This window comes from Tiliqua scincoides, chromosome 1, assembly GCF_035046505.1.
Source record: "Tiliqua scincoides isolate rTilSci1 chromosome 1, rTilSci1.hap2, whole genome shotgun sequence".
NCBI classification, from domain to species: domain Eukaryota; kingdom Metazoa; phylum Chordata; class Lepidosauria; order Squamata; family Scincidae; genus Tiliqua; species Tiliqua scincoides.
The window spans coordinates 157,855,059-157,882,736 of NC_089821.1; the positions used below are offsets into that span (position 1 = coordinate 157,855,059).

Here is a 27,678-nt window from a genome sequence, read left to right on the forward strand (position 1 = left end):
CAACATTCTACTTAGATCTTTATAAAGAGTAAAGAAGAGTAAAATAGACAAGTTTCTTCAGGGTGTTTACAGATCCTATAGAAAGATACAATATGAATAGGAGAGGAGAGGAAGAGGGGGAAAAAGGAAATACATATTTCAGATACATTCTTTTTTCTATCAGATACAATGAGGGTGGTAACACTGGCATCACTAGAGAGTGCGAGGGGGTGTGGGCTGCACTCAGGTGACGCACACAGGGGGGCGACAGCACTACTGGCCAAAATTTTTAAAATCTTGGTATTTTTGAATAATACCATCATGTTATATATCATTCAATGAGCAATTTCATGCAAAATGCAATGAAACAAACCACATTAAAATGCTTTTATTCTATCAAAAGTTACAGCCAAAAAACCAGCAGGGCTCCCGTCCACTCCATGGTAGGAGTCCATCATGGATGCCCTGGCCTCCCACACCGGGTAGCGCAAACCCTAGTAATGCCACTGGTCAGTAAACACTTAAGACAGGTGACCCATGAAATGTTAAAGGATTTGATCACCCTGACAAGCACAGCACTTGGGATATCTCTGCTTCCCCTCGCCCCAGAAATAACAGGCATCTCCTCTCGCTTCTGAGTGATGTTTTGAGTTGTGGTGTAGGAACAGGATGAAAATGGTCAAGGACTTGACTTATCCCCTGAACATTGGAAAGGGAAGCATGGGTGGGGGGGGGAGAAAGGGAAATTAAGCTTACAGGGTACTCCCCCTGCCCTCTGAAGTTGCTAGAAGTACTGGTGATTTTCTCCCTTCTGCCCTTTCTTCAGCAATTGATGTGCCCTGATACAGACACCCTTCCCTCCCTAAATGGGGTGGGATAAAGGATTCAAGAGGGGAAGGTAACAAAAGAAATGCTCCATTCTCTCTCAAGAGAATAGGGCTGTCGGGACTGAGACTGATCATGCATCAGAAAGCTTGTGGAGGGCACAACTGCAGTTGCCCTCCCGGTCTTGCGTCTATTGTCAGAATTTAGCTCATCCCTCCAGCCATAGTGAGTCTAACTCTGCACAGATGTAGACTTCCTGAAAATCTTCCCCTTTGTGCTGGTCAAGTCAAATTGCTGGGCCCTACAAACTGAACTTGGGAATACTCCCTTACTTGTAGCTTCAAATTGTTCAGTTGACTTGTGGCTCTCAAGGTCATTGTTAACAAGCTTCCAGGGTTGGAACCTCTTATCAAGACCTGAAGTACCCATTTTTTTTTTTCTAAAGGAAATACATAATTCAATTCTCAAACATTGACTTTGAAAATATTTAATTTACTGTATTTGGAGTATTTATAACCTGCTTTTCTTAAGCCTGAAGGGTAACGCATAACAGCTTGCAGGATAAGAACGTTTTAAAGCACATACAGAAACACATTACTGTACGTACACACACAAACTATCTAAAAGCCAACCAAAATAAATGGGTCTCAAAACCCTGCCAGAATACCATCAAAGGAGAGGCAGTTGGCAATTCCTCAGGAATTCCAAAGATTAGGTGCCACCACCGAGAAAGCCCTTCCTGGGACGTAGATGTCCATAAGCAGGCAGCAAGTAGTGTTGAGGTGGATGCATGGTTCAAAGAGGCTTGTAAAAGGATTTTTGCCATTTTCCCCTCCCTTTCTGGCAGTTTCAAGGCAGAATTGAGGCTGATGGAGAGTACTCATGTGGGCAGATGGCCCCTACCAGAATGATGGCTTTCCTAATGAAAGTTTGCTACCTATGCTAATTCTAGAAGTCCACTTAAACGGCTTGCTGCTACTTGTGGCAGCACATGGACCAAGGCAAAATTAAAAAAAAAAAAAAGATAGATCTCTCTGTCACAAAAGCTTGAGCTAAAGTTCAATTCTCCAAAATGGCATATCATTAAATAACAAATCTATAATTTTGAAAAAAATTACATTCGAAAGATCACTGCAAACAGGCAATGAGGTTAGGACCTTTGCCAGTAACTGCAGCAGTCAGCAAATTTAAGTGTTACTGTAACTAAGTAAAAATTAGGAAGAAAACACCCCCCCCCCAAAAAAAAATAAGGCACATGATTTCTATGTCAGTTGCTCAATGGTGGTGGTAGTTAGATAAAATAGTTGTCTAGAGATTAAATTGCAGGCAGCTACAACATGATTCAACAAGTCAGTTATTAAATCAAAATTTTATTGTTAACATTGCAGATTTTTTTGCTCCAAACATGCCTTCTGCTCCAAACAACTACCAGAAGGCCTTTAATAATAAAAATAAAAAATATAGCTCAAAGGTATAAATTTTATTATACATGAGCAAAAGCATGAAAATATAAAACTGTTACCAAGTGTAACTATCAAGTCTAAGGCTCTTCCTCTGAAGGAGAAATGAAACATTAGTGCCATCAAGAGGCCGTCGACAGATTGCGAGAAGGCAGAACATGAAAATGGTAATTAGGTAGGTAGGTAGGCAATTAATAACCTGGAATGATTTTTGCGGAGTTCCAATTCCCAAACCAGAGTACTTTTTCATAAACCAGTTTGGTTTAAATTTTCTCAACTTTAAATGAACTAAGTGTGCAATCCTAACCCCTTATGTCAGTGCAGCTCTGAGGGAAGGGAACATTACCTTACTTTGAGAAGGCCTCCGTGAGTGATTACCAACTGTAGGATGCAGCACATGTCCCATTGGCACTGCTATGCCAGTGCTGGAAAGCACTGACATAAGGGGTTACAATTGCGCCCTAAGCTGATTAAAGTCTAGGCAATTCATTTTAATTAGTTGTAATTCATGGTTTTCCTTTTTCCTAATACGTCACCCACAGGCTCCTTGGCAAATACAAATATGCAGTCTAGAGCCACAGAAAACTGCAAAAAGCACGCCAAGCGATGTTCAACTTTTTTTTTTTTTTTTTAAAAAGCCACATTTCTAGCCCTAAAACTTACCATGATGGGCCTCAAGAAATCTCAGAAGTCAAGTAGTGTGGTTGTGACAGGCTGGGGGGGGGGGGTCATCTTGTGGTGAAGATGGACCATCAGAGGCCCAGCTCTCTTCCCCAATATGAATAAAGTTTACCAAATATATTTATCATTTCTAGGGATCAAAGAAGGCAGTCATTTCTGTAACAGAACTTTGATTCCCCCAGACTGCATTTATATTACTGCCTTTTTGCAACTATATTCAAAGCAGTTTATAATTTATTATAACAAATGGAAGCCACAAAAGGGTAAAACAACCAAAAGAGTTTGCCTCAGATGATGTCTTTAGGGCTTTTACCATGAGCTCCTTGGCCTGGGGTTCTTTACTTCTACCCCTCTGGGCACACATGTCTTCAAGTAGTCCCTAGGAAGGCAGAGAAGGGGCTGCCTCCTACAGTTCTTCCAGACAGTTGATGATCTCTTTGGAAGCAAAGGATTTCAGCCACTATTGTGCTTCTCCTCTTCTTTTTAAAGCCTCTTATATTCCATTGCACACTAAGATCAGTTCCATATTTTTAACACATCCATGCTGCAATGGCATAAAGAGACATGATCTTAGTGACATTCCACTATTAAGGAATTATCTCCTTCACAGAAACCAAAGTCTACATATGAATAGCTCTATCCCTAAGGAGCACAGGCTGAAATATATCCTGAGAAATGCATTTTAAAACTAGCGCAATTTGGTTTTGTCTCTGTTTTCTTTTGCCTTGGATTTGACCATTTGGCAGGAAGTGCAACCAATATTAGACATAGCTCAATCTTTATTTCTGAATTGTGCTGTTGGCCTCTAATTCACAATGTTAGTTTAGATGACATTCATTTGCTGCTTTTTCCTTACATTCATACCTTTCGCCAAGAGCATTACAGGCTGATGACAAAGGACAGATCTAGTTGCCAAATCCCTCTGTATGTTACTCTTTTATTTAGAGACAAAGGGGGGGGGGAGCCTTTTAAAGGAGCATTCCTTCCGATCAAATGTTGACCATATACTTCCTTTAGATGTAGTTAAGCCGGGTTCTAGCAAATCAGACAAACTGTTTGTTACAATGCAGGATGAGCTCTGTGACTGTTAAGTCCCATTAGGAAAGTAAATGAGTTGTCTCCCACCCAAATTGGAGAGATGGAAGGAGTCCTGTAATCTTTAGCCTATTCATTATATTCATGCATCTTATCATACTAGGCTAATATGAAACATGCTCCTCTATACCCCCCCCCCCACATAAAAAACTGTGTTTCTGCATGGAAGATGGTATTTTTAGTGTGGAGGAGTCTTAAGTGGTATTGTCCACAAAGTGATTTAACATATTATCCTTTCTGTGTGGTAACTAGTCCTAAGTCAGTATTAAGATATCACTTAAAGCAATAATGATTCTCACTGGGGAAACTTAAATTCATTGTTTTTTATTGCTCATATTTTATGTAATATGAGAACAAGAGCTGCTCATAATTTAGTTGCAATCTGGGCTTCCGTTAAGATTCTATTTCTGGCACACTCTACACTCAGTCTGAGCAAGCAAGGACATTTGAAGCAATATCCTCTATACTACATTTTTAAACAGCACTTTTGTCAAAAAGGCTTTGACCTTTTCGAGATGGCAAGTTTTGAGATGTAAGCAAGTTTACAACTTGCCAAAACAAAAAAAAAAGGGGGGGGAGGTTACAGTTTTTATCAGGGTTTTTAGAGTCACTAAACCAATTTGTGGGGAGGACAGGACTGAAAGAACAAAATGCCACAGCATATAGTTTTGAACAGCTCTCTTTATTTCTTTTCATGCTAATAGTTAATTCATTAGGGATTTCATTTTCAAAAGGCTACACAACATGCAAGATTGGTGTGTCTAACTAAACAAAGTACTACTGCTCCAAGACAGTAAAGGAACTTCAGCATTTTCAGCTTTTCAAGCAATTCTTGCCAAAGGCACAATCAAAACATTCTAAACAGCTGGTTAGGAAGGTAGCCAAGATGCAAGAAAGATGTCTGAGCCTCCTTTTCAAGGGAAGCCAACTCTTGTACTGTAGGTGCCAAAATATCCACATGGCCTTTATAGCTTCCACCTGTCAAAAGAACCAGAGACTACGTTATCCTTGCCTTCTCAATTCACAGTTCAGATATAATGGCTCAGTAAATAAATGATTCCTGCCATATTTATCCTGCTACTGAGAAACTTGGCTCTCATTGGCTAAAATCTAGATCTTCAGGCTCCTATTATGTTCAGCAAAGCTTCTGGAACAGTAAATGCATGCATCAAACCACTTTTGGAAATCCAGAGCCTCAAAGTACCTCAGACACCTGCCTATACGTCGACCCCACAGATAAGTCAAGGACAGGTTTTGAGCCAACCATCATGGAATTTTCTATGACCCTCGGATAAGTCAGGAGTTAAACTTAGAGGGGTGTCTGACAATAGCTTTATCTGATTTTACCCAGGGCCAGATCCCGAAAAATAACCTACCACTAATTGTTACCTAAGAACTGTAGTCTCTAATTTATTAAAAACATAGTAAAAGTTCTTAAGATACATTTTTATTCTTTTTAAATTCTGGTCTTCACCACCTTTTTGTAAACACTATCAGAGTAAGTGCACTGTAAACTACATACCAGTAAAACAGTGGTTCCCAACCTGGTATTCATGTACTCCCAGGGACACTCAACAGGGCCTTTAGGGGTACTTGAAAAAGAATAGAATAATGGCAGAAAAAGGCAGGCTGTGCTCCAGAATGCCTTGCAAGGACCAGCAAGGCAGGAAGGGAGGTAGCTAGTTGGCTGTGAAAGCTCCACCAATAGCTAGTTTTTGGTCATCAATTCGTCTATGAACCAGTGATTGAAAACCAGCACAGTAAAAAAGCTGAAACATAATATGGAAAGTGATCAATCACCCAGAATTTCTCAGGACGCTTCTGGTGCAAAACAGTGCAAAGGCAGAGTCTTCTGTTCTTCAAACAGATGAAAAGAGAAAGATGAGGGCTTGTATTATTTCAAATATTTTGCTAATATGAAGGGTACAATTTATGGAAATGGGCTGCCAAGGGATATACAGGTGAAAAAGGTTGGGAACCACTGCAGGAGATCCATGAATCAAATCCACCTTTAAGGTGTCTGGTGTGTTAAGCCATAAGCTCTACATACAACATACAACCCATAACACATAACTGAATGTGTGCAATTCAATTTACAGCAGAGAGATGAGATATTTGCAACCCCTTTTACTCAGAAGCAGACCCACTGCTTTCCATGGGTGTTATTCTTAAGTAATGGTGCACTGAATTGTAGTCTGGGAAGGAGGATCCCATCCTGGTGTTTCAAAAACAGACCTGCTTTGCAAGCATTTGCAAAGCAGAACCAGGCTGCAGCAGAAGGAAGGAGAATAAAAGGTTAACTTTGGCTGGAATGTCCCAGGAAAATTACTATAGCAACTAATGAGGTGCCTACCTGAGCTGAGTGGAGAAAGGAAACTTTTCAGAGCTGAGAAGGGAAACTGTTCAGAGTTCAAAGGCTCTGCCCTCTGACTGACCCAGAGATAAGTCGAAGTGATAATTGGAGCTTGATTACTTGGCAAAAATGTCAAATTTTTTTTTCAAAATTTTACTTAGTCAATGGGCTTACTTCCAGGTAAATGTGGATGGGATAGCACCCCCAGAGCCAGATCCTATGCATGCCTGCTCAGAAGTAAGCCCCATTGTAGTCAATGGGGCTTACTCCCAGGAAAGTGTACACAGGATTGTGGCCCAGCCGCCCTTCCTCTAAAAGCCCCAAAGTGCAGGGAGGGTCACTTTGGGGAGTTGCAGGCAAACTGGCAAGGAAAAGGAACTTTCAGGGACCCTGAAACCTTAGGTTGGGGGGCCTTAGCAGACTCGCTCGCTATGTGCCTGCTTCTGGCTCCCTCTTCTCACTCACTCCACAGCTCCCACCTCCTGGCTTCTCTTGCTGGCCAATCAGCATGCAGGCAGGCAACAACCTCCTTCGTGCCCAACCCTATGCATGTCTACTCAGAAGTAAGCCCCATAGTAGCCAACGGGGCTTACTTCCAGGAAAGTGAGGATCAGGTTGCAGCCTGAGTCATGCTCAGTAGCAGGAACAAGCTCCAAGCAGACTCTTCAGCTGCTGCGTGGGGTGCAAAGCAGCCACGACCAGCCCCTTCCCTAGCTGCTCCCTTGCTTGGGCTGCCTGCCACGGGAGGCTCAAAGCAGCGGCTTCTCCCGCAGGGCACGTAGCTGCTGCCTGCCTCCTCTGATCCTGCAGCACACCTGAGGCAGTCTCGTGGCACACCAGTGTACCAAGTCACAGCGGTTGAAAACTGCTGCCTTAAAGGGACATAATCATTGAATGCAATATTGCCAATATTAGTATTACTGTTGTTGTCACTGTCATTAATTGGAACAACAGGGCGGTAACCCACAACCCCTGCCTGCTTCACTCACCTGTAGGAAATTTAGATCATAAGGAAGATATTTTAAGAATATTGAAATATGTGAAAGAGGACATTCGTGGTCATGTGGTATACTGAACATAATTAGATAATGGAGACAACATTGCAATTCTTCCTCATACAAATACTACAGGTAACCAGAAAATTCCCTAAAGGTGAATCTATTTAGTAATAGTTGACTTACCACCAGCAGCTCTCTTTTGCCCATAGGTGACTTTGCCATCAAAATCATCTGTTGGGACTTTAACATCTGGCTCAACCTGGGAAATGGTACAGTTCAAGTGCTCTTCTATCTCTCCTAGCAGCTAAAAGAAGAAAGACATCCTGATAAGACATGGTATTTGATTCTCTTTGAGAGGACACAAAACTGTTGTGTACATTTGAAAGCACTGGTGTGACCTGCTTTGCTCTAGTCATCGATATACCAGCATACCATGAAGAACCTCTAGACTTCTCTTTAAGATGCTCAGGTTTATGCACAGTAATTTATTCACAGGTCTCAGAGGAGGTATTCAAAAGAGCAGGTCTCTTCACCATTGGTAGAAGTCAAGGGTGCAGCCGCAAAGAAAAAGGCTCTATCAGCTATGGCACCCCTTTTATGGAATGCATTACTGCAAAACTTAAGATATGCCTCTTTAGTGAAGAGTTTCTGGCAAGGCCTAAAGACATTTCTGTTCATACTGAATTTGAGATTAAGTAGGGTTGGGATATCTCCGGCTGCTTCCTGGTTTATTCTGTTTATTGCTTAACAGTTTATTATTATTTATTTAAAAAACTTATACCCTGCCTTTCATCTGCTGGAGCAGATGCCCCAGGCAGCTTACAATTTCAAACTTTAAAACAAACCCACCACAATACATACAACAGCAGTAAGACAATAAATAAAAACAATTTTTTTGCTGCCTTAGTACTCTCAGCATATTGTGTATAGCTATTTAATATCTACAACAGCCTTAGGGGATCTTATTGAGATGTTGCTGCTTTTTATCTAATCTTTTATTTGTTGCTCTGGCCCTGCAAGAACGTATCTGCATTTGTATCTTCAAACTTATTTGTATGCAATTTTGCATTTTTAGAAAGATTTTTATTAAGCATTACAAGCCTCCTGGAGCTTTTTGGAATGGCAGGGTACAAATGTTTTAAATAAAATTGTATGTCAAGATTTCAGCAATTTTAATGGCTGCAGCCTGAATATTTAATCTCCCATTTATACACCTTAGCATTACAGTACTTACCATGCTTGTCTGATTTTCAAAATACACACAAAAATAAGAATTTAGATGTCCCCGTAAAAAGTTACCTGCATTTCATTGTACCAAATGGTGCAGCCGCCGTCATCTTTCAGTCTAGTATTATAACAGCTTTTTCCACGACTGGGGCACGAATGATACCAAACCTAGGCAAGAAGATTGGACATGCTATGAGACAAAACCAAGTAGTGTATAAAAATTATTAGGTGGTCCTTTAACACACCCACTGAATGAAAACAACATTTTGTATTAAGAATAAATGAAACTCTTAAATTGTTAAAAATTTTCCCATGATGACAGCAGCCAGATCAATGTGGGGGAAGGGGAAATCTTTGCATCTGAAGGGTAAGATATAAATAAAGCAAAACAGCTGCTTCTCAAAGCAAACAGCTATAAGACAATAGGAACTTGTGTTGCTGTATATTCATAAAGGTTACCTTTTCTTTGTCTGTAGCCACAAGGGAAATAGCCAGACCCATTCTGAAAGTACACATTTATCTTTGTTAATAATCACAAATATGATCATATTAAAACACCTCACCACAAAAGATTTGAAAAAAAGGTTCCAAACATACCGCTCAGCTCTTCCCACCCTGCCAATCCTATGAACATAGTTCTGTTTTTCATCTGGAAGCGTGACGTTGATTACTGTTAATGATAATAAATTAGTCATTAGGGTATATAAAATCTTATACTTTATGCCCGAGATATTAACATTTTCCATTAAATGTTAAATTATGAGTTATGTAAAACTCTGCTGCACTCACCAATAGTGATACAGTACCCGAAATGCTTATTTTTGGCTTGTGACCATAAAAATTTTGTTTAGGAATGTAAATCCAAACTGTGGATCAAACGAGCATATAGATTTGTTGATCAATTATAGTTCTTACCATAAGGAACACCACTGATATCAATTCCTCTAGCAGCTACATCGGTGCAGATCAAGAACCTGACATCTCCTTTCTAAATAGAGAAATTAGATAAATACACATGTATTTTGAATTCATTGTAATGTAACCATTTTAGTTCAATGCTAAGAACTTAGATTTAAAAAAAGACTGACAACATCATCTCTCATCTCTTTACTCCTGTGGCCCTGACTCTTAACAAGGGTTGCCACTGGAACATGATGGGCCGTTGGAGCAGGCACGGTCCAAGCTACCATATGCTTAAGGAACAGGATGCCTTTATATTTTTGTTTCCATTTCCTAATGGCCAAGTATGCTTTAAAATCAGCCTCACTAATCAAAAACTGCCTTATCAGTTGATTAATCCACTCAAGCGTATGGCTCTAATAATTACCTTAAAGCGGTCCAAATTCTGTTTTCTTTCATGAGGTTTTCTGTCACCATGGAGGCAGACACATGAGAACTGATGCCCTTTCCTGTCAGGCCCTTGAGAACACCACATAAAAACAAAGGATATTAGGATTGTCATACATACAGCGACCAAATTCTGAAACACTTACTACAATCCTATATGCATTTGCTTGGGAGTTAGCCCCATTGAGCACAGCAGAACACACTTCTGTGTAACTCGTACATTTAAGAACTGACAACCAAAGTGATAACAAGTGATTAGTCTTTTTTCTTTTAAGATAAGCCCCTACATCCTGTCAAACAAGGTGTGTGTGTGTGTGTGTGTGTGTGTGTGTATAGGTATTTACATATGTTGCATTTTCACATTGTACCGCCTCTACCACCCTTCCCCCACCACTCACGTAAGCAGCTTGAACATTACGATGAAATTCATTGATGGTACAAGTTTTTTATTTTTATTGCTTTTGTACTATTTTCACTCAAATTAAAGTTGTTTTAATAGATGTAAATGCCACATTTTTAGATGCAAGTGTACATTTATATTTTTAAAAACTTAAGTGGAATTCAAGTCAACAGAATTCATTCCATCAATGATTTTCCAAACACTCTGCATTTTTCTCTTTTACTTAAGAACATCAACACTGACAAATTCATACCAATAGCAACTATTAGAATGATTTGGATGTTTAATTGGTCTGTTACAGGTATGGTCACACTTGGGTGTCTTTTTCAGGGCGGTCACCAGACTAATTTCTCTCCTGTTCAGAGGTTGTGGAAGGGAGTGTTTTTGTCCCATCCTGTGTTGGGATGCAGGCTGAGAAGAAGGCAGTGGCACTGGTCTGCCACCTGGCCAATCCAGTGGTAGATCTTTAAAATGCACACCCGCTCATAGATCACAATGGGCAGGTGTATTGGATAAACAGAGGCATTTGCACATTAGGCTAGGCTAGCAATGACGCTGAAGGATCCTAAGTGTTTGACTCTAGCAACCTTGTCACACCTTAAGTTTATCAGCTGGGTTGTGATAATGTTGTTAGAGAGCTTCTTTGGCACATCCTCAAGGTGAACTGGCAATGAGAAGCACACATCAGTTCAGGGACTGATCCAATGCTTGGAACAAAGGCAGAATTATGCCCTCTCAGCTATCACCTTGAGAAGTAGGCAATCCGCCTTGAGAATAGACTTGTTTTCTGTAACTATTTTGTTTGTTGCACATCCTCAAGTTACTAAGACCCAAATCCAAACCAACTTTCCAGAACTGACATAGCTTTACCAATGGGGCATGCGCTGTATCTTGCAGTTGGGTGGCAGTCATGGAGGCCTCCTCAAGGTAAGGGAATGTTTTGTTCCTTACCTTTGAGTTGCATTGCCCTTACCCTGATGCTGGAAAGTTGGTAAGGATTGCATCCTAAGGCTACAATCCTATGCACACTTCCCTAGGAGTAGGCCCCTTTGAACACGATGGGACTTCTGAGTAAACCTGCATAGGCTGTAATACAGTGGTGATGTTAGTTGTCTCATCTTTATTTCAGAGATGTGCATCTCCTCCTCCTCCAGCTCTTTGAAAAGACATCTGTCTGCAGCTCAAACAATACAAAATGGACCACTTATAATGAACAGAATAAAGACTAACAGGTATGAAGTTACTACCTCCTCCTTGCTGCACAAAGTACTGCTCCATGTTATCACAATCTATTTTAGTTCTACAGAAGACAATTGCTTGATCCATCTTGTGCTCCTTGATGGCACGGACGGTATATTCTCCTTTTAAAATCTTAATTGCTTCCGACCACATTTCTAAAAATAAATAAGTAAAATAATGAACAAAACTTCATATTTCTGTACAATATGTCAAACATAATGTATGCACCTATGAACAGTAACAGTTTATTCTGACAGGCAAGTATGAATTATGATTTTGGCAACTTCTATCAAAATGGATCTAAAATTTGCCTTAAAACTTATTGCTACCAGGTTTCCTGCTTTGGACTTGCTCATCTTGGGACCTGGGTGGACCGACTCCTTTTGTTTTATTAGCCATGCTTAAAAGAACGGTTTGCAATGCAACTGAATATTTCAGTAATTTTTGAACCAACATAAAAAGTAGGTTTGCGTGAACTCATTCAAAAACTTCTATAAAGTCAACAGTTAGGATTCCCCCCCCCCCCATTTACTTAAAAGATGGGTTACCTGCAGTATTGGCTCCAGGTCTTGTATTGTCTTTTGCATGCACTTCATCAGTCTAAAAGGTAAAGTGTTAAGCCATTCGTTTCAGTAACAGAATTTACACAAAAGAATGCAGGATAAACAGGAGGCACCCAGTCATTTGCACTTGAAACTATCTTGGCAATGGTCTATGAAAGGTGCATACAGGGATAGATTTAAATTTTTTTAAAATTCAAACAAAACTTGGTTTAATGTACACTCTAAAAAAATCAATTAAGAGTTCTTTAGATCAAGTGGCACCTCTAAAAATATCTTGACACAATGCAGTCAAGAAATAGCTCAGCTGTTGAAAACCAGAGAATAGCATAGCTCCAGGCAAAAAATGGCTATGACACACATGAAACATTTTATGCAAGGTTACTCCAGAACACTTAAAAATGGGTTGTATCTTTAAAACTGTCATTCTTTGAACAGAAGGCATCTCTGTTAGCACAAGGGAGACTGAAGAAAAGCCCTGCTGGATCAGGTCAAAGGTTCATCTAGTCCTGCATTCTGTTTCCCAGTGACACACCAGCTGCCCCTTGGAAGCCCACAAGCATGAAGACAGACATTCTTCTCTCCTGGAATTACTCCCTTACAACTGGTATTTAGAGATGTACTGCTGCTGAACCAGTGGTAACAGAGATTTATCCACCCTGAATTTGTCCAGTCCTCTTAAAGCAATCCAAACTACTGACCATCACATCTTATGGCAACAAATTCCACAGATTAATTATGTGTTGAGTGAAGTATTATTGTGATTAATACTTGTGTATTACTTTTTAAAAAAAAGGAGTTAACAAAGCAGTTTACACAGCTGAACAGCTGAATGGTTCACGTATCTCAACCATTCCTCTGCTGCCCCCTGAACTGGCTCCTGAAGAGGGAGGGACCCTCTCGAGAAGAAGAAATGCAGCAAAGATGAGGGAGAACTGGTGAGTAATAGCTTCCTCCAGGCATGAAAGAAAGAATTTAGGATACAACCTCTTAACACTCCTAATTAGATTTCTGTAATTCTGTTTTCCATCCCCCTTCTCTCTCTCTTTTTTTTTTTTTACAGCATTTCACTAAAACTTAAATGTGTGTGCATGCCTTAGAATCCTTACCTGGAAAATTAAAATAGCACTTCAGCTCTAACATAATAATATTGCACTTCATATGTTGGTCTTTACAATCTTTTTCCTCTATGCTATATGCCACCTTGAGTGCCCAATTTATTCAGAGGTTAGGGCAGGCTAGAAATTATTTAAATAAATAACAGTTTATGCACTACTTACCCTGATGTGATTTTTACCAAGCCTTTCCCAGAGTTTGTCAGTTTTCGGGTTCACGGGAACAACAACATGATGCACAGTATCTGGGACAGAATCTTCTCCTTTCAAATCAACCCAAGTGGGGAAGTGCATAATCTTCTCAGATAATTTCTTCACATCAAATGAGTGCAAAGTTGCAGAACATACAATTACCTAAAGTCACAGAGACCTGAGAGTTAGTAAGATATTACAGTTTGGCAAAGCAAAGAAGAAGCCACCCTGTGGTTATGTAACTTTTTGCCTCCTTGTCAGCTCTCTCTCTCTCTCTCTCTTCCTATAAATGAGTCTCTCTTTTTTAGCAAAGAAACAATTTGTTCAACTTCTGCCAAACATCAGCTATTTAGTCATTTTTATCTGGTCAACTGGCAGCGATGTGTCAAAGCTAAGCCAAGTTTCCATGTTAAGTAGCAAGGCATGCAGCAGTCCTGTAGGAAATGCTATTCATTTGAAGTATAGAGCCTCTGAACCATGCCTCTGGGACATCTATTCCTTTATCCTGTTCTACTGGAAGGCTTACAAATAAATGATGAAGGGCCAAAATCATGTAGTTTCGGACTGTATGTTTACATTCTCCAATCCATACAGGCTAACCTTTTGGGGAGCTAAAGGGAGATAGCAGAAGAGAAAAGGGAACCAGCAAGATCTCGACAATCTCCTTCTTCTCTGGGCAGGGTGGACCTGCTTCTTGCCAGGGCAATTCTCCTTGCGATTGCACCCTTCAGCAGCAAGCACCTCTGCTTTTCTACCAGTTCATAAGAACTAGGTGCCCTGTGAGTAGTTACCCAAGGCTGAGGTTGGGGAGACACTTCTGCAAGCTCCTGGGGGAAGGAAGTGTTACTTCCCATTATGGTAGTTTTATTTCCAATCATAAGAATAGTTTTAAATATTCGAAAGCAAAGTTGTGAACATTTGTTTCACAATAGCTCAGAACACAACGCGAGCAGTTTTCAAGTTTTCTTAAGACTCATAAGTGATGAGTATTTGCTAGGTAATGACAGCTATATTGTTAGCTCATTAAAAAAAGTAAGTTGACTTCATACCTGCAGCCTTTTTCCATCTGAAGTTACCTGAGGAATCTGAGAATGAATTCTGTGTATAAAATCTGAATAACCTTGACTGAGGAGGCCATCCTGTACAGGAAACAGACGTATAACATAATCTCACTAGATGTTCTACACGTGCATTCTCAAATCAAGATAGAAGCATACAGGACTGGTATTTCCATTAAAAAAATATTTCCTCCAAGTTAAACTGACCCCCTGAATCTCCTTGGCAGACATGCCCTGTGCAGATGGCTACAAGAAAATCTGACACATGCAAATTATTTATCCTGTGGCTAATCACAACTGCCTGCTTCAAACCACATTTAAAGTAAAAGTCAGAGCACCTAAAGCTACAAAATGAACATTTGTTGAGCATCATTTTGATATACGTATCTACTGACCTCAGCCACATGATCTAACCAGAAAAGGCAAGGGCCCAAAGCTCAAGTAATTGTTTGCAGGACCCCTGACAATGCTCTACAGTATATATTTTTCTTAATAATTATGATATACAACAGTTAGCTACACTTTAGCCATCTTGAAATCCTCCAATTGGATGTGAAAAGGCCAGGTATAAATATTTTAAATAAAATACTCTTACCGCCTCATCAAGAACCAGGAACCTAATTTGAGATAAACTCAATTTTCCAGTTGATACAAGATCATCCAATCTTCCAGGAGTCCCCACAACTATGTCTACCTGTAAAATTACACAGCATGTAAGCACATTCTATTTGCCAAAATGAAAATGGAAGTAGTAATATTTACTTTTTTTTAGTAGTGAACAGCAGTCCTTTAAACATTTTAGACTGGATATCTAGCTCACATGTTTTTTTAAGTGCTACAGATATATAACTAGAAAGCACTTTGTACAACCCTTGTCTCATATTTTGACAGTCAGAAGGCCACCTGAGTGTCTCTACTTAAACACAGCTAAATGAATAACTTGAAACTTTTGCCTCTATTAATAGTTAAATTATGACTTCACAATTTATTAGCTTCAGAATTCTTATCTGAGTTATATTTGCATTTTCAGCTTGGATTTATTTGTGTCATTAAAAAAAAACGTAAGCCGGTTTGGATACCAATACAATGGAAAGATGGGGTACAGTTAAAAAATGCGTATGAAGTTTCATCTGTATACTTAAGATATCTACATAGATGCTAAAAGAAATGCTTCGTTGCATTTTTCTTTGACAGGAACTCTTCAAACTCACCCCTTGTTCCAATACAGAGAGTTGCTCTCTTGCAGCAACACCACCAATAATTAGGAGTTCCCTAAAAGAAAACATAGCATTAGAGGACATTTTCTATGGTGCAGTAATCTTGCCCAGGAGAGCAAGCAAAACAGCAGCATGTTTTTATCGAGAAGAATAAGGTAGGATGCCATTTGCCCTTTTCTATAAATTAGACTGCTAATTGCCTTGTCTGCAGTGTATGTAAATGCTGAACTGAGGATATTCTATTGGAGAAGAAGAGCAAAGGCAAAGATATCTAATGGTCCATAAGATGATCATTTTTCTAAAACAGTTATTTTCAGTATTACAGCTCCAGAGTGACTTGTTTCTGTATTCCTCTGCATAAAAATCCTGAAACAAAAAGGCATGCTCTAGTGACTTCTAGATAGATTCTAAGTAGATTCTAGTCTATCAAGATCAATAGCAACTGAACAGAAAACAGTTACAGTAGTTTTTAAGACTGCAAGCCACTTGGGGGCAAGATAACCAACATTTTTTGGGGTTATACATGACCCTAAGCCAGTGGTTTTCGAACTGGGGTGTCGCAACACCCCAGCCTGAAGGCCCTGGCCTATTTCCTCTTAAGGGGCAGGGGCAGCGAGGAGGCAGCGACACAACCCCCAGGATCATGTTGCTCAGGGGGGCTGCAGGGACTGGGATGCACTCACCAGTCCTAACAGCAGCCGTGCTGGGGTGCAGGGATCCCTGCATAAGTATCTGCAGGGCTCCCCAGCCCGCAGAAAGTGAAAGTGGAGTGATTGCACTCCGCCTCCGCAAAACTGGAAGCGGAGCGCAATTGCTCCAATTTCACTTTCTGGAGGCTGGGGAGCCCTGCAGACACTCACGCAGAGCTCCCCACGCCCCCAACAGGCTGCTGCAGGGACTGGTGAGTACATCCCAGTCCCTGCAGCTCTCCTGAGCGATGCGATCCTGGGGATCACATCACTGCCTTCCCCCCGCCCCTGCTGCCTCCCTCCCCTCCCCGGACACTGCAGTTTTCAAACTCCCGGAGAGTACCTTAATTTAGGATTATCGACATATTTCTTGAATTGTTTCACATTGTTCAAAGTTTGCTCTGCTAGCTCTCTGGATGGCTCCACAATCAAGGCTTTGGGAGCATTTGGCACGTTCTTCGTTTGGGCTACTTGTGCAGTTCCTAAAATGGGAAACATTGAGACGTTTCAAACGCTTGTATCCCAACTAGTGCTTCTACCACTGAGAACTTCTTCCAGAAACAGAAGCTCCCTCCATGAACAAAGGAACATTCTGCTCATGCAAGGATAAAGTGAATGTTCCATCCATTCATAGAGGGAGCTCTCAATGACAGATATGATAGCTGGGATGATATCCGCTGAATACAATAGGTAAGTGGAAGTCATTTTTTTGGGCAGAGGGAAGTCTTGAATTATACATTATACAAACATTCCTTTTTGAGGTTCCTGCTTTGAAATGAGCCTTCTACGTACCCGTGTGTTGTGACTTTACAGCGTTGCCCTCAGGAGCCTTATCAAGAGCAATATAGCCATCTTTGGGTGGAAACTTAAAGTCTTCTTCACCGAAGTTGAATTTTAATTCAGCATTCTACAAAAATATGCAATAGAAAATCTGTGTAAGAGTTGACAAGCTGTGGCACACGACATTCTTAACCTTGCCCCAATAACATTTTTCATAAATAATAGGAACTCCTCTGAGGGCATGATGGTAAACTTGTTTGCTAGTTGGAATGGAAGCTTCAGGTGTTTATTTTGTTTCTCCTGGATTAGGTTGGAATTCTAAATAGAAATGACATTAAATCAGTATAAATGTGAAATGCTTTGAGGTAGATATTACCTTTAGAACACAGGCAGCAAAGAGTGCTTGGTTCTTTAGATGCGGAGGGATTTCAAATGCAAGCCCAAGGTCTTTACCTGAAAGAAAAAGACAACCATCATGTATTTTCAGATTTAAACAATTTCTCTGTCTAATCCAATATGCAACAGAAAGAGTAGAATACCCACCATTTTTGGAAAATTTGATTTGCCCTTTATCCACATCTAGATAGCATCCTATTGTGTCATGCATAGTGAATTCCTAACAAAAAACAAAGACAATTGTTTGAAAGTGAAATCTTATAAGAAGCAACGACTGTGCTGAACACATTATCTAGATATTGTTGAGCATCTTAGCTTATGAATAGTGACTAATCAGAAGCATTTCATATTCAGTAAATGCAAATACAACTCAATCTAATTTTGGCAATTACAGTAAAGTTATCTAGAATGGATCTTATCATTAAACTTTTTTTTAGTTTGACTGTATTTTCTGATGGTGTGTGTTCGATTTTATTGTTGGCCATGACATATCTTTTTAGAAAGGCAATCAAGATACACATCCTTCAATAGGTAAAATATGGGTAAGTATCTGAATTAAGAGCTAGTCAAGGCAAGAAGGAGATTTCAAACTGATAATCTAACCAAGATGTCTGGTAATTTTTATAAATCAGCTAAACAAATGGAGATTCTTCACATTACTATTTAGTCACATGACAGATAGCACACCAGTCGACTTGTAACTGTTTCACCTATGGCAAGACAGCTAGACATATGCATATACTTCCATGGTTTTCGCACACTACTGCAAATGCTCTGAAGGTGCAGTGGTGTGCTGAATCCTGCAAGCGGCAGTAGATGCACAAGGTCAACTCACAAATCATAACAGGCAGACTTTTCCTCATAGCTATCACAGGTCCAAATGGTTGTGCAAGTCCAAACATTAATTGAAGTTTGCTCTTATACAACTAAATTCCAAGTTACTTTCCTCACAAAATACCTTAGTAAAGATGAATTCTGGGAACATTTTGTACGCATTGAATGGATTCTGAAAGGATTCTTATGAGTGTATTCAGAAAGTCATTAATGCAAACTTTATAAGGCTAGAGAGAATTCGAGCTATACAGATACTGAAATAACTGTACAGCTAACACATTCCAATTGAAACTTTGATTTAATAATCATTCCACAAGCTAGCCTGTGGACACAAAATGTTGTGTCAGTTGAAATGAAACAACAGTTCCTCCGAGTACTGTGGTCAAAGTAAAGATGAGACATTCAGGAAACCATCTAAGCGACTAGAAATGCTTAACAGGCAAGCTACACCGCCAACTGCACATGAATATGATGTATCTTAGCAACAGATTCGATCACAGAAAGACACATTTTGAAAGTATGCCCATAATTTTATTGTTTGATTAGATTGAAAAGCACTTTAAAAATAAAAATAACACATTCTAAGAGACCCACATGGCTGATTCATGAGTTTATTCTTGAAATTCAAAGCATTTAATCATTGTACTCGTTATCATGAAAAGAAAACACCACTGTACCTCTCCATAGCTGTCGAACTGTTTATTATGGGATTTCTTCCCTGTTCCACCATAGCCAAAGGCAAATTTGTCAGTGCCTGGAACAAAAACAATGCAAGTTTTTCTGTATCTAATTCTCAGAATGTACTTCTCTCCAAATGATATACAACGTAATTATGCATTAGTTTTGATTGCTATGGTGCCAAAAATCAATATTTAATTTCCTAATAGGAAATACAAGACACAAATAACACATGTCCTTTTCGATCAGTGTATTGCTGATGAGTGCCCCATCAAAATAGGTAGACTATGTGAATCCTTTCATAAAGATCCCCCTTTTTGGTAATTTCTATACTCCTTTGTGAAAACATTAACAAATGGATGGTGTCGAGGGAAGAAAAAGGAAAATGCCCAGCTACCAGGGCAACAGATCCATGCTTTCACCTCAGTCCTGTCATGCATAGCGTGGATGTGCATACAACCATAATGTGCCAAAATTAGGTACACATAAGTAGAACTAAATCAAGTAAAATGTTTCATTGAGCAATGTGGGCAGGCACTACAATGAGAGCATGGCAAGAATGTAGGTCCAATGCCCCAACTTAGGGTGAAGAAAATGTATGGGCTGTTTGACCTTAGATACATTAGTTAGCCAAAACCAATTGGCTACTCTTACAGTGACATCACCACCTTCACTTCTGATCCTTGGCTACTGTATTAACCCAGCCACAGCAGTCCCAAAAATGCAAACAAAATGTTCTGGTGCTTTGGGAGCAAACAGGTATAAAAGACTACTAACAGCCGAATCCTAAAGGCAGCGCCACTACAGGGTGCAATGGTGCCCAAGTGGTTACCACTGCATCCTGCAGCATAGCGATAACTGCCAGAGATCTTCTCAGGGGAAGCCCTAAGCCCTGCAATGGGGCTTCTCAAGTCCGCACCAGCTATTTTGCCGGCACAGACTTGAGAGACTCCGTGTTGAGGTCCGACACGGAGTTCACGATCCAGTGGAGTACAGCTCTGCCTGTCCCACTCCCTCCTGCCCCTGCCCCACCCTGGAATCTTCCCCTCGCCTCCAAAGTCCTCACTGCTGCCCAGAGCCCTTACTTAGCTCCAGGTGGCATCTGGCTGGAGTTGGGTTCAGTGCCAACTGGCACTGGGCTAGCACTGGCTTGGCCAAGGTGTTGTGGGCTTGCCTTGCAGCATCTTTGTGACATCCAGCACCGGTGCTGAAGGTCAGCGCTGGTGCTGGCCCAGGCCAGAACTGGGCAATAAATTGGGGGATTTTCACATCTTGCAAAAATCTATACTTTGCCTCAAAAACATTTGACTGTTAAAATTTGATGCAGTATTGCTGCTCAACACCCAGAATTTAGCTTATGGTAGCATAAAGCACATCATATATTTCCTATGACACGTTCTCCTGCTCAGCTCACTAGTTTCCCCCCTCCCCCAGTGCAATTGCTTTGTTGTACCAGAAGTACATCTTTAATGAGTAAAAATATGTGCTGTAGTGCAAATCTAGTGGCTAAGTCACAGTTCTTTTACATACTCACCCAAGTCCAATGAAGCTTGCATGGTTGACCATCCAACCCTGCACAACCCCTGGTCATGACAGGACATTTCATAATAATATTTTCCTAGATGTTTTAAGAAAAGACTATATGTAGTTCATTCAATCTTCACTCATATGGCTTAATTTGATTACATCATGATTAGCACTTTAACTTTATTAAAGAAGTCAATGCAACAGGAAGACCCAGTACTGTCTTCATTTTCAAAGCTACATCAGCCAACCTCACTCACCACGGTGAGCATACTTTTGCCTACATCTGTACTACTATCCTGAAAGTAGCCAAAAAGGTGAATTATTGCCCAGATCATTTATATTTCAAAGACTTTCATTAGCTTTACAAATGCACACAGCCATGATTATTATTTTCATACCTTTAGTTACACCTTTAGTTGATCGGCATCCATGCCATTCCTTTACTTCCCTGCTCTGGCAGCACAGACCATCAGACCCAATAGCTAAACAGGAGAAAGAACAAACTTTATAATCCTTTGAAAATTTTCCTTTTTATTTTACAAGATACACAATCTACACAAGACAGTGTCTTGAAAAATAGTTATGCACAACTTCCCCAAAGAACATGAAAAGAAACATGGCAGCATTTGGTTAACTATTTATGCCACAATGCCATGGATGTGTATCAGTGGACTTAGGACCTGCAGACTTCACTATCTGCAGGTCCCAAACCCATGGGGTCGGCCCCACATGGACTGCTCCAGAGGTGACCGGAGCTTATAAGTTGCATATTACATGAAGCAAATAGTTACCTAAAGTTTAGTTATCTAAAGTTTTGAGCATCATGTGGTCTCAGAGCCAAGAACTGTAGTTCAGAAATACCATTTCCACCACCCCCCCGTCACTGTTAACATACAGCCAGATGGTCCTATCTGTTGGGAATACCAACTGCAGCATCCTTTAGGCATTAGGTTCAAGCATGACTGAAGCTACTGTTAACATAATGTATTAAGTTTCATTCTTGATTTGTGCTAGGGATACATAATGCAGGAATAAAATTTTCTTCTCTCTTATGGTTGGATGCATTATTGGGATGCAACTTCAGTAATATTTAACTTTCTCTAGTGACTTCAATAGGGCAACATTTAATTTTGTTAGTGACATTTCTATGCGGCTGTCTTTTTAGAACTGGTCAGACATAGGATTTCCAGATCGCCCGTCATCCAGGCACATGCAAGACATCGGCTTGTTTAGCTTTAGTAACGTAACGATATCACATACCATCAGATCATTTTCAGGGCTATATTTTCAGGACTAGCGGTCTAAGTTTGCAGTAGCTGCCTAATGAGGACAGACTAAACACTGGAACACTAAAAAATATTGTAAGATGAAGTAAAAATATACACCAAGGCTAGAGGTTAACTGCAATGTACATAGCTGTGATCTGGAGTCTACAAGCTCAGTTTGACATATTTACTGCTGATTATAGATGGTTTGAAACTGATTTCTAAGTATAAAAAGGCAAGTTTCCATTTGAGAAATAATGATCAATTAGATCAATAGAGGGGCTAATATAACTTACCAAATGCAGATCCTCTGTCATATGGATTCATCTGCCATTTGTTGAGTACTATCAAGAAAAACACAGTAGTATAACCTTACAGCGCAGTGAAAAGATCTCCACGTTTCTATTACTCAAAAGGCAATAGCATTTTTTGACATGGAAAATGCCAATTCAAATTTAGATACTTAGGTCGAGAGAGACTTGGGACCTCTGTACGTCTGTGTGGGGGCAATGCAATGGTGCTTACAGGATTGTGCTGCTACTGTGAAAAAAAGAGTCATTTTTGACACTTATTAGGGGTTGCTATCGGCCTCTGGAGGATGCAAGGGACCTGCAGGCCTTCATGTGCCTCAGGGTGGCTCAAAAAATGTGATCGCAACCCACTTCAGATTTTCAGATTAAAACCATAAGAGGGTTGGGAATTGCATTTTTGGAGCCGTCCTGAGACGCAGGGAAGCTCGTAGGCTGTCTGCAGCCTCCAGAGGCCAACAGCGACACGTCAAAAGTGTAAAAAACAGCTCTTTTTCATGGCAGTGGTGCAATCCTGGAACTGCTGTTGCCACCATTACAACATTGCCAATCCCCTTAAGGGGTAACAACCTTTTCTCCCAGACTGGAGAATTATATTCCAGTTATTAATACAATGTGTATTTTAGCAATAATAAAAGAAAGGCTCACCTCCCCCACCAGTTTTTATAGTGGTTTTCCCCTTTTTGCCCTCTTGTTGGTCCTTCAGAGTTTCATAAACTATTTGAATAACTGGGATGCTGAATGCCTGAAATACAAAGTTGCTTGATTAGGCTACAAGTTTTGAAAAGATTATAGTCTTCTAGATTCAAGTTACAAAGTGCTGGAATAAAGAGTAGCAGGACAAGTTTTCTATGTTCATGTGTAGGGAGTCAGTAATGCCTATGTGTGCTGATTCTCAAAAATTTGTCACTCACAAATAAGAATATTTGAAAACTTCTTACATAAAAATGTTCACAGTACAAACTTATCTCAAAATTATTTTATATACATCAATGAAAATTTCACTTACACCAGTTTTGCCACTTCCAGTTTCTGCAGCCTGTGTGGGAAATAAGATTTAGTAAGGCTGTTAAGATATCTTATGTCTCAAGCAGGTATATCATAAGCTTATTCCTTTATGATTAACAAAGTACTGGAAAAAACAAAGATACGATCTTGTACAAACAAAGATCGTACAAGATGAAGTTTGTTCTAAAGATTGATACCAGGTTTGACACAGAGCAGAAAATAAAGACTGCAGCATAGGAAAAGACTATACAGAGCTATGTAAAATCATAAAGCTGCTACCCAGGGCACACTCACTAGGGTATCGGTCTTCTGAACAAAGCAAGTTTTATTTGCAAGTAAACATGGTGCACAAATAAAAGAGTGGGTCATAGGACATGATAGTTTATAAAACAGATGGTAATAATACATACCATAAGGACATCACCACCTCCTAAAATCAGTGGGACAGACTCTGCTTGAATATCTGTGGGAAGACTACAAAACACACATACATATTACAAGCTTTACTAGGCATCTAGAACAGTGTGACATTTGCAGACCTTATTTTTCAGGTTGCTTTAAAAAAGGAACAGGTAGTGTTGAAACACATGCATATTTACAGCCAAACTCTTGAATTGTGCAGTGCTGTATTACAGCAATTCCAGCTAATTTTGTGGGTTCATTTAATAAATTTGAGCTTTATTTTTATATATCTTCCCATACAGGCTTGATATCACTTCCCAAAGTTATTTCTATGAAATATGGCAGAATTTTCAGAACTGCTGCTTGTGGCAAAAGTATCAATTGAAGTATCTTGACTTATTGATCTGAGCAGATACAGACAGAAGTAGTTATACTCACAGCCAGTCCAACTCTTCCACAGCCTGAGCTATCTCTGGCATAACACCCAGCTCTGCAAACAAAACAAAGAAAGAGCATTAGCCATTTGTGTTCAAGACAAGACAACATTTCACTAATACATACTTGGAAGGAAAAAGGATACAAGCTTGAAAGCAGTTTCTCAACTTTTAAAGTCTTAAACTTTATATGAGAAAAATTCTGCATGTATCTAACTTGCAAAGCTATGAAATGATGATATTCCAATACTGTAAAATTCTACCTTCTAATCTTCCATTAGGAAAATTGGTTTAACATCATTACAGTTACTAATACACAATGTGTCCTCCTAGCTTCCTCTTATTTACAAGCACCAGTTTATCAGACATCTGACAATGTGTTGTTAGTGAGATAAAGTGCACAGGATCAGGCTGCACAGCATATCATCATATCTTCCTGCATAGCTAGGAGATCCAGCTCTTACCTGAAGTGACAGCAAATATTCAGCTTTAATGAGAAGTCTTTACTACTAATCCATTGTTTCTGTCAAATCTTTTGTTCTAAACCAGGTTTCACTTGATCCTGGTAGACATTTGCAGTTTATTTCAGAAGTTAAAAATAATGTATTCAAAAAAGATCTTTGCTTTGCATTCTTTCAGGTTGTTTGTTCAAACTTTTAATTCGCTACAATTTCCTCAATGTGCACGACTTACAGAATTTGAGCTGTGATATCTAAGATGACTGAGGGCCCAATGCTATACAGTGCATGCCAGCTCACTGCTGATGCATACTGTTGCAAACATGCCATAAGGCACGTTTTCAGGCTGCAGTGTTGGTGGAGTGCCGGTGCTCTGCAGCTCGGTGGTCGTGCAGACCGCCGGGCAGTGGAGAGATAGGTGGTAGCATTGGGGGGGGCGAGAAGGAGGCGTTCCGGGGCAGGGAGGAGGTGTGCCAGGGTGGGGAGAGGGGCAAGAGGGAGGTGGGACCCTCTGACACAGAGGTTCTTAATTCTGTGCTAAACCTTGGGTCCCTGTGGAATTGAGTAGCTCCACTGTGGGGCTATTTGTCTTACCCAGGGGAAGGATATGAAAGTCCCCTTCTCCTGAGAAGCCACTGGGACTGCCCACTGAATGGGCAGGATGCAGCAGCAGCAGCTATTTTTGGTGCTACTGAAGCCCTGGGCGCTGAACAGCTTATGACTGGGCTGTGAGTTAGGAACAACACCATAGTATTAGTGATCTTTGCTATGAAAGTTATTCTTTTTAAATGACTAGTCAAAATTTCTGCTCTTGCTTATAAAAAAATATTTTAACAAATCTTTGAATATTTAACAAAACAGCAGCTCAGACTAGTTTACCTAGTGTTAGATACGCTCCACTGAAATCAGACAACTCTGATTTATTGGTCTAATAATACAGTATAGCCTCTGAGATTTAGCTATCCGTGATAGGCAGAATAAATTGTTCCACAGAAACGTAACACTTCTACATTTAAAAAGAAGTTTTTTCTTTAGCATGCTGCAAATGCAAGACTGACCACATTCCCAAAGGAATTTTATTCACTTCAGCTACAGAGATCTGTAAAGCAACAGCAGAACACTGACAAATGAGAATTCACTCAGATTCCACAGCAAATAAACATATCAACACTTAATACACATTAGTTACCCCTTCACACATTTTCAAAGAGGGATACTCCCAAGGGATTCAGGCTTAATCAACTCATCTACCAAAGTGGGTGATAGCTAGTCAACTGAAAAGGAATTTTTAAAAAAACCTTTAATTTTGCAGTCCTATCAACACCTTAGGAAACAAGACTACAACTCTATAAACATTTAGAAAAAACTAAAATCCCACTGAGCAGGACTTGCTTCCAAGAGAACATGCAGTGGATTGTTCTGAGTAAGCAATTGTGCACCTGCAACTTTACAGGCTACAAATCTACGCACATTTACTTGGGAGTAAACCTACCATGCTCAATGCGACTTCTGAGTTAACATAACACTTGGTAAATACTGTACTCCCGGTTGATATTAAATCCAATTGAACGAAACAGGATTTACTTTCATGTGCATATGGCTGGGCAGCAACCTTGTACTACTGTACTGCGAACTAGCACACTGCCTCCCCCCCCTAAAAATCAGCTGCCTTTCAAATGACAGCTGTATCCCAGGGTGACCAGATGCAAGGGAGGTGAGCAGAGTGCTTCTACCCTTAACCATTGTATAGAAGAGGGAATTTAGGCAGGTGCAGCTTTTTAAACCCTTCCATGTTGAGCTGCACCTGCCAAAATCCCCTCTTCCATAGTACCTTTAGTACCTGGTCTCCTTTGTATCTGGTCATGCTGCTGCAGCCTTAACTTGCTGCAGCCAATCTCCCCCTAAACCTAAAGTCTTAGACTGAAATCCTATAAACACTTTCCTGGGAGTAACTATTACTGAACACAGTGGGACTTACTTCTGAGTAGACACACCTAGGAGTGTGCTCTTTGAAGCATTTCAAGCGAGCTGAGACCTGACACTCAACTGACTGCAGGTTTGAGGCTGCAATCCTATCCACACTTTCCTGGGTGTAAGCTCCATAGACTAGAATGGGACTTACTTCTGAGTAGACAGTCACAGGAATGGGCTTTGAGGCTGCAATCCTATCCACACTTTCCTGGGAGTAAGCCCCATTGACTAGAATGGGACTTACTTCTGAGTAGACATGCAGCAGATTGGACTCTTGGTTCAAAGCCGGGCCAGATGGAGGCTCTTCCTTGCCAAGAGCCCAGACAGATCCACCAGTCCAGCTTCAAGGCGCCCTCCCCCCGCTCTCCTGTTCTCATCTCCGTCCGACTCAGCCCTCTCCGACCGGAGGAGCACCAAGGAAAGGGGAGGCCTCGCTCCACCCAGCCACGTACCTGAGAAGGCCGCCATGTTCGCACTCTCGGCGACCAGCCCGCTCGCAGCCACCAGCCTCGCCTAGGGAAGCCTCGCGAGGCGCCAGCCTCACCGCGCGTGCGCACGCAGAAGTCCCACCGTTCTAGTCTTCCGGGTTGCCCAGCAACTGCTCAGGCAACGTTCTGACCAGGCAAGACTTTTGTTGAAACGTATGACGTCAAAGTTCGTTCGCGAGGACATGACTGGACGATGACGTCGCTTCGGTTTTCAACCTGAAGGTGTCACAGGACTTGTCTTACCACCTGCTCAACCCTCTCCTCCCCCACCCCCGCCCCACACACATTTCCATCCTGCCCAGGCCAGCCGTAGGGAAAAGGAATGGAGAAGAAACTGCTGATTCAGGCTACACTTCTCACCATACTTGACTACAGTGGGGCTTCCTTCTGAGTAGACAGGCACAGCCTGGGCTCTGAGGCTGCCACCTTCCCCACACTTCCCTGGGAGGAAGCCCCGCTGACTGCAATGGGGCTTCCTTCTGAGTAGGTAGGCACAGGCCTGGGCTCCGAGGCTGCCACCCTCTCCACACCTCCCTGGGAGGAAGCCCCACTGACTACGAGGGGGCTTCCTTCTGAATAGGCAGGCACAGGCCTGGGCTCTAACATTTCTGCCCAGCGCTGCACATACGCAACAGGAACCAGATGTGCACACCTGCGGACCGGACAGAAATGGGTCGACAAGGTTCGCTCCCAC

The 27,678-nt window shown here is 40.9% G+C and overlaps 1 protein-coding gene across 2 annotated transcripts; it reads right to left on the reverse strand.

The window, feature by feature from the left end:
* Positions 1–4,703: 4,703 nt before the first annotated feature.
* Positions 4,704–27,082, reverse strand: DDX1 (DEAD-box helicase 1). 2 transcript variants are annotated; one of them, XM_066611928.1, is made up of 26 exons: positions 26,949–27,082; positions 24,072–24,123; positions 23,642–23,705; positions 23,233–23,262; positions 22,872–22,968; positions 22,212–22,259; positions 21,049–21,132; positions 20,658–20,741; positions 19,123–19,199; positions 17,759–17,831; positions 17,592–17,668; positions 17,228–17,342; positions 16,779–16,917; positions 15,741–15,801; positions 15,125–15,223; positions 14,521–14,610; positions 13,445–13,633; positions 12,153–12,204; positions 11,613–11,759; positions 9,946–10,037; positions 9,534–9,606; positions 9,216–9,288; positions 9,078–9,120; positions 8,691–8,786; positions 7,575–7,695; positions 4,704–5,018 (listed from the first exon to the last, which is right to left on the reverse strand). In XM_066611928.1, exons 1-26 carry the CDS (start codon positions 26,962–26,964, stop codon positions 4,888–4,890), a joined length of 2,223 nt encoding a protein of 740 aa, XP_066468025.1. In that variant the 5' UTR covers positions 26,965–27,082; the 3' UTR covers positions 4,704–4,887. The 2 variants fall into 2 exon arrangements, with proteins under 2 accessions (XP_066468025.1, XP_066468016.1); XM_066611919.1 differs by lacking the exon at positions 26,949–27,082 and adding an exon at positions 26,741–26,888.
* Positions 27,083–27,678: the final 596 nt, after the last annotated feature.